Source organism: Copidosoma floridanum, unplaced genomic scaffold, assembly GCF_036245765.1.
Source record: "Copidosoma floridanum isolate Cflo_tuat_1 unplaced genomic scaffold, Cflo_Japanese_pri ptg000020l, whole genome shotgun sequence".
Classification (NCBI taxonomy): Eukaryota; Metazoa; Arthropoda; class Insecta; order Hymenoptera; family Encyrtidae; genus Copidosoma; species Copidosoma floridanum.
In genome coordinates this window covers 266,256-274,624 of record NW_028321897.1, presented here as the reverse complement: position 1 = coordinate 274,624, position 8,369 = coordinate 266,256, and the positions used below count along the sequence as shown (strand labels likewise).

Below are 8,369 nucleotides of genomic sequence, written 5' to 3'. Positions count from 1 at the left end.
AAGTGCGTGAATAAAAAATTACTCATTGAGACAGAGTTAAAAATAAAAAATTTTACAAAAAATTCAAGCGAGTGAAAAGTGTTATGATTTTTCATCCGTGCACTAGGTTCAAATAACTCAAACAAATTTACATTATAATGCTGAGTGGCGTTATATGACCATTGATAGAAATACAATCTTTCACAATAAAAAACGCTCCTAATTTACGTCAATGTCATGTAATATTATACCTATCTCACTTACACTTACACAGAACGAACACTTAGGCTGATACAAAATGCGTATGAATAGCTACCATAAGAAACTTAAATCAATTTTCATCAATTATGCAATACAGTGAATCATCTACCCAATATTAAAGTATGATGATTATATATATATATATATATATATATATATATATATATATATATATATATATATATATATATATATTTGATACGATTGTGTAAGTTGTACTTATAGGGTTTATACTAACGTAAGATAACGTTTTTATTAAAATACAAATTTGCTTGTGTGGCTATACATTAAATATCTACTTAAAAATTTTTTTTTAACTTTAAAGAATTTTGCGCACAATTTATTACAATAATAATACAATCAAAAAAATTATTTGTAAAGCAACTACATTTATTATTCATAAAATAACTGTAAGGGACGAATTCTTTTCTTATTGTAGCCAAATAAAGTTCTCAAAATAGTAGTATAACTAATATAAGAAAATCTTTTAAGTTTGTAATAAAAAATGTTGTATAATTGTTATGCTCATTGAAAAATCAAGATGTGAAAATACTCCTTTGTAAGTACATGTGTCAACTTAACTTTGTACACGCGAAACTCCGCAAATGGTTTCCGGTAACCCGCACCGCAGACTTCGACGAGAATAACTTATTTTCTATATTCTATGAAGGATGGTTATAGCTTAACGTATGTTTCATAAATATATTTATTTTTTTGAGCTATTGCTACATAAATAATAGTGCTTACAATTAATCGATCAATTCTTATTAAACACTCCAGTTTTTAATGTGTGAAAAAAATTAGCGCCTTTAAATACTGATAAATAATTAAAATATAGAAATTTCCTTATACCTTGGAAAAAGAGGCTGTCAAATTAAAATTTGAATAAATTTTACATGAAAATTGGTAGTGTGAGTGAAAAATCCAATCAGATAATAAGTATAAGCACCTTCTTCATTTTATCCACATTTTTACTGTAAGAACTTATACAGATTATTTATTTAGCATACAGTGTATTTTAGATAAAATGATGAATACCTACGGCAAAATCTTAAAATGGCAATGATTTTTTTTCTTTCGAAATGAGTTTAATTCGTTCAAAATACATTTCTATACGACAGAAATTACTCAAGTAAAATTTTTATGTATATAAAAAAAAGCAATATAAACTGACTATTGTTATCGTAAAAAAAATGTAAATGTGTTATAAACATCGAAAACAATGTAAAGAATCTATCAAAACTGGTTAAAGTATTATTTTTTTTACTTGTAAAACAATTTTCATATCACAATTTTTTTTTTATAAATTAATGACGTTAATATGGATTGGAAGCCGATCTCAGAGTTAAGTACTTCATCGGTAAGGTTCAAAGTTTGTTTCACCATGGGTATAAAAACCCGTGATACCCGTGATAACCGGAAGCCAAATCTAGAGAGAGAATAGTAATGCAAAAAATTCAAAAATAAGGATTTTTGAGATGTTGGTGCTGAAGAATGTGAAAAAGTTATGGCTACGCTCTCCAGATGAAAGATTAAATGATTTATTCTCCCGTTAAGGTGGCTTGGGCGGTTGGTACCGTACGTAAAGTAGGGTGCCATAAGGGCCCCTAAAAAGTCAACGCTTTTCGACGGTAAATTTTTCAATAAATATGGTTATTTCGATAAAGCCAAAGTACAAGATCAAGAAATTGCCAGAGAATTACCGTGAAATTATAGTTGTGGAAATTGGGAGATATAAGGCAAGCCAGATTAATATTTCATACTTTTCTTCTGATTTTCTTTCAAGTTAAGTCGTTGACCATATATTTTTAAGAATTTAATAGATTCGTTGTAAAAAAATACACAAGATCCATTTTAAATTTTTGAGGTTAGTCAAAGATTCCCGAAGATATAGTAGATTTTGTGACCACTGTTCATAAGAGTAGGTGTTAAATTGGTGAAAGTAGCGAGTTGCAAAAAAATTAAGTCGTTGACCTCAGTATTTTGTTATCATAAATGAATTTGGCGGAATTTATTTACATAATTCCAGAATTTCAGAGGTTTCAATCAAGCCGATAAAAATCGCCCAAGCCATCTTAAAATTAAAAAGTTACTAAATGTGAAAAATGGGAACAGGATGATTTTTTATTAGAAATTACCCCCTCATGATTTAATGACGTATCAGGCTATATGTTACTATAGCTTACTGATAATACGGATTTGACACCCACCACATGACAAAATTTTAATGGGTTAACAATGACTGTAGAGCTGGACACAAGACTGAAGGTATCTCGCCTCATCTCCTTTTATGGCAGCGCTACCGATGAGGTACTTAAATGCGGGTCAGCTCCCGGTCTAATAGAATAGCTGCTCAAGGAAGAAAAGTCTCCTCTAATATGATACGAAAGGATTATTATAAAACACAAGACCAGTAGTCAATAACGTGGTCGCAAACCGTAAATGAATTTTCTATTTAATTTAACATTCATTTTTCATTGCAGCATAATTTAGTAACTATAAAAAATTATTCCAAATTGATGTCCACATGTTGTATGGTTTTCGTAAAAAAATGTTCTAAAATATAATCAAAAAATTTGTAAGCAGGTAAAGATTTTCCAATCACAAAAAAAAATTCAATGGGTATTATAAGATTCAGTTTTATGTTACATTAAAATTTTAGAATTTTATATATTTACAGTGTATTTATATGAATTTTGGATGTCAGTTACAATTTTTTTTGCTCCATGTGCTAATAAAAAATGTTATTTCATAGATTTCATCAGTATCGACTCTCTATTTATCTAAATATGCGGTTCATAATTCCAGCGTAATAATTTTATAACCCGTTATATTTTTTATTTATAGTTAAAAATTTTAGTTTCTTGTAACTTTTTAAATTTGTAGTTCTTGTCAACTTGTGTTCTCTGCAAACCACGAAAGCAATTGCAAGCATTATCACGTAACGGGTAGTATAAATTTGTAAAACAACATAAATTCATCATGATTGCTGCAACCGTGGGCACCCAAAGTCAGAATAAAAGAGACAAGACACGCTATAAATAGATAATTATTTCTGATATCGTAGCTTACAATCTCCATACTATGTATGGATGTGTTATAAAAAAAAAAAATTAAACAGCGACACGGAGTGCAGTGGGTACTTTTTATCCTTGCAAAAGCGAATCGCGACTCACAATACAAAGCTTTGTACGTACTAACGAAAACTATAGATTCTATCAGAGTTAAAAAAAAGGGATAAAAAATAAAGAAATCACATTAGTGTAAGCAATACCAATAAATCGTGGAGCTCGCGAGTATAGGTCTGCACCATGACAAGCTCTACGTGTCAGCATCAGCATTTGAGGAACCACCACGAGGCAAACTCATCAATTCGGAACTGTGATCTTGGCGCTTTCTTGGAGTGGCTGGCCATCGGGTTTTGTGTATAGGATCTCTGCGTATTCGGTCTTTTCTTCGTTGAGCCGTCGAGCCCCTGGCTGCTGATGGGGGTGGGCTAGATCAAGCTCGGCGTAGACTATGCCCACGTCGTTTCCGGCTGGGCGTGTTGGCGTCTCTGCTGCCACTGTGGTCACCTCGCTGGATGGAATCTGTTGGCAAAGGTACGAGATGGGAGTTTGAATATTACGTTACATTGAGTTGCGGTTACTAACATAAATACCGGACGAAAACTATCCAGGAAGTGTCGAGAATCGGTATACGAAATTTCAGCAAAATCGATTGAGTAGTAGTCGCAGTTTGCGATTGCAACAGTTTTTGTGATCACTAACAATATAATAAAAGTTAAAAATTTTCTTATTGGCGAAACAAAACGCATCAATTGGGCAACTAGTTAAGTCTTACTTTACTTGGGCCATGTTTTAACTTTTCCAAGTATTTGTTAAATCTCTGTAATTGCATTTGAGTAGCTATTACATAAACACTGATAGAGTTTATTTAGGGAGTTGAATGAACCGTCAATTTGAAAAAATATTTTAAATTTTTCACGATAAAAAATGACAGAAAACCGATTTAGTTTAACACAATTTTGTGATTTACAGTATCTCATTAATATAAATTATCTCATTCATATAAATTCCTTCCTTATAGTAATACCGTTAAAGTAATTTAAAAATTTTGTAGTTTTTACACTTTTGTACCGATTATTAAACTTCATTTCTTCCATATTCATTTCTATATTTTATTTTATTAGCAATTCGATTTTATAGTTATTTCATATTTGTAATATTCCATTTCATTTATCTTCTCAGACAATAATAATTTATTTATACTGTTATCATTCCATTTTCTTATGTCTCATTCAAAGAGCCTTCTTTACTTCCCATGTAAAAATTCATATCTCCTTAAAACTTTTAAGTTTCACGGAGAAAATGTGATTAGAAATGAAACTATACATCTCAATAATATTTTAAAACATTATTTATTAGTTACTCATATTGATGAAATTTAAAGTAAGTATATTAGTCTTAAATTAGTTGAATTATTCACCCTATTTTTGGAGCAGAATTTTATATGCGTGTGTTTATGTGCACTTACATCATAAATAAATCAAAGTAATTTCGGAAATTTTCTTTTTTTCCTATCTGTTAATTTTTTCTTATCATATACACTCATGCTTCTGAGTCAATAAAAATTATAATAATTGATTTAATACTGCATAAAAATTTATACTTACAGTAACTTTGTATTACATTAGAATCTACGAATCATTTGAAGACTCTCGAAAATAGGGCTACACAGTTTAAATTATTAGCATAAAGTGTGAAGACCTCATAGTTTCTATGGATAAGAGAAAAAGTGTGAATACAACAAACAGCTGATTGACTTTTTAAGGTGCCTGTATACACTAGATAATTTAGTCTGAGTCGACGCAGGATGACTACAACTATTACGCTACCTTCTAGTAAGTATTTAGTTTTTTGCTCATTATTTTTTACTTTTGGAAAATTGATTCGCTTCAACAAAACTTTTCTAGAAAATATTAAGGATTCTTGTTTAATAAAAATTCAATTGTTACTATTTAATAAATGGCAGTCAATTTTTCTGCACGTCAGCCTACATTAACGAAACATTGAATATCTGTCAAGGACACTCTGATTAATGCAAATTGGTTTTTATGGTTTGATACTTCTCCGTAAGACGATAATTTACGTACACGTGTGCCGATACTAAATCAATTAGTTACTACGCTGATTTGTTTGTCATGAGCACTTCGATTTATTTTTTCTTCTAATCATCGATCTGCATCAATCATTTTGTACTACAGTGCCAATCATTTTAATTAATGAATTTTTACGTCATGCAAATGAAATTCGAAAACTTATTTCAACTTTAATTGATAGTGCTTTTGAATACCCCGTTTGCATCAATTAATTTTTTTCTTAAAAATACAAATAAAAAATTAAAACTGCACTTATATTTATTATAGGTAATAATGAAATAATATATATTTTTTAGTCTATAAAGTGATGATGTAAAGTTATTAACGTAATAAAAACATTTTTCCTACCTTTTCATCATCCATCGTTACAACAGTTCGCACTGTGTCAGTATCGGCCCCAGAAACCTTGTCCTTTTTCTGCTTGAAAAGCTGCAAGAGATTAATTTTTGGCCTGCTTCGTCCACCAGTTTTTCCAGAGTCAACCTCAGTTCTTGAGAAACGGCCAGTGCTTTCAGTGTCGCTTCTAATTTTTAATAAATAAGAGTTTTCATTTTTTTTACAACTAATTCTTAACTACGTAGGTATGATATTCAATAATTAAGCTTTGAAAAATTATTTGAATGAGTGGATTGAATTGCATTGTATTAAAATGAGTGGATGAATTTTTTTCACACAGAAATTATTTAAAAAACATATTAAATTATTTGGTTATAAACTTTTAACTTTGCAATAAATGAAAAAGAAAAAAAGCTAGTAGTTAGTAAAAATATGAGAATAACTATAACATGGATTTAACCGTTTTTTTATTTTATCCATTTATGTACTCCAATGAGAAAACTTAAATTAACTTGAAACTATGCTCCACCTGATTTATGTTACAACTTATAACTAATTTTTTGTATTTACATGGTCTTTGTAACTGAATTGCTGTTTAAGAAATAAACTTAAACATTTTATTAATTAAAATAGAATTTAAAATCTTAATAAAGCCATATAACCCTTTTTTTACAATAAACTGTAAAACACAATTGTTAAAATAATAAACAACTAAAACCTGTATCAGAACTAGAAGTAATCGATTTGACGATGAAATCAGCATTTAACTGACATAGGTTACTTTTCATTCAAAAATTTCTTTGTTTTGTATAGCTTGTGAAGTATTTTGTAATAAATTGAGTTAGATTTTTTAACTACTACCGAAAAAAAACATGTGATTGGCTAAAGATTTCTTGCAATGTTAGTATTGAATCAGTTTGTATTAAAATTAATAATTTTCTGGTAAATATAAAATTTTCTTTACAATGTTATGAACAAAATCCAGATCAGAGCTCGGGTAGCTTAAATGATACATATTTTACCTACAGTACGAGAACTAACTCTCTGACGATTCGTAACGCGTTATTTAATTTTCTTTTTTTTGTAAATACTGAATATAATGTGTGACACAATTAAAAGAAATAAATTAAGTAAATTCACAACTACTTCTACAAATATATCAATAATGTAAGGTATTTTTAAGATTTGTCATTGACTCAAAGAACCTTGAGCAACACGTGAATTCAATTTTTTGAGCAATTAATATATAATTTTCTACTTTATTAGTTTTTTATTCATTGGTTGACGATAATCGTTATTATGATACTGTCAAAATGATAGTGAGAAGTAATGCCACTTTTTTCAAACTGATTCATTTACAAAATCTCATCTTTGATGTGTTGTTTGTATTCATTAAAAAAAAAAAACTAATTCAAAAACTTTTTGCTGAGTGAGTTTTCTTTATGAAACACAACAATTTTCGATGACAAATTCTCGACGTGATATCATTTATTACGTACGAGATGTCACATGAGACATACGTGGAGTCGCAAAAAAATGACTAGCGTACACAATAATTTTCTACTGTGTTCCAATTTTTCCTTATCTTAACTTGATTCATAACAAAATTAATCGAAAAACCTACGCACTTCACCTGGCACTTGCGCTCGTATAATCGATTCACGGAAAAGTGGCATTGAATAAAAAGTTGCTCCTGATTTTTGAAAATTTAACGTGTAAGTACATAATGATGTTTCCTCCACTGAAAGATTTAGTTTATAAAAACTTTATTATAGAAAATTGAAAAGCTTTTCAGTTTACAAAACAAAAATTATCGTTAAAATTTATCACAAACTTTCAGCACTTTTTAAAACTACTCAGTTTTTAATTTGATCCTCAATAATTTTAAAAGGGCACCTTAGAACACGAAATTTAAATTTCGCATTTCATGATAGTTATTTACTTTAGTTGTGATGAATTTAAAATATTTGGTTTGCTAACCCACCCTTTTTTCCTGATCTTTTATTCACGAATATTTTGTGTATTAAACGAAAATGAACGAGAGTTAAGATACATTTAAGTGATCCTAAGATCGTTAACCATTGAGGAGTGGATTTAACCTTATATGAAGAATCTTTTGTACACGGGAAAAAATATTTAGATTTAGCATGCTCAGTATATTTATTACGTGCTTAGAAAAGTTTTATGGTATATAACCTAATACTACGGAGAAATAATGTACGTTTTATCAAAATAATTTAACCAATATCTCAATAGCTTACTGATCATAATCCCAATTGTTATACGTGCAATAATATTTTTTTAATATAATACAAGAAAAAAACCTAGTCCAAATCCTTTGTTTTGCACTAAACGACTAGCCCCACCGTGATTTGTAAGGCATTTCAGTTCTTTTTATCATCAATTTATGGAAAATTAAAATAGTGGAACCATAGTATTAATCGTTTTCGTAAAAATGGTAAGCATAATTAAATATTTAAAAAAATGTGAAGTACTGATGGAGAAGAATAGTAATTTATTGGTGGCATAATATGTTAAAAGCTTATGATGTTGGAAAACAAAAAACACTAACGAAGCATTTAAAACCCTTTTTATATTTTACTATGCAGTGCTCCGATAAAAATCTTTTTTT

The 8,369-nt window shown here is 29.2% G+C and overlaps 1 protein-coding gene across 1 annotated transcript in view; it reads right to left on the bottom strand.

Annotated features, from left to right (window-relative positions):
- Positions 1-3,367: 3,367 nt before the first annotated feature.
- LOC149374284 (fasciclin-3-like) overlaps positions 3,368-8,369 on the bottom strand; it is a 255,685-nt gene continuing 250,683 nt past the window's right edge. The window contains exons 11-12 of the mRNA XM_089593990.1: positions 5,750-5,924; positions 3,368-3,830 (exon numbers count right to left, since the gene is read on the bottom strand). Of these exons, the coding sequence (XP_089450116.1) occupies positions 3,609-3,830; positions 5,750-5,924 (397 nt within the window). The 3' untranslated portion in view covers positions 3,368-3,608. The remainder of the gene's footprint in view (positions 3,831-5,749; positions 5,925-8,369) is intronic.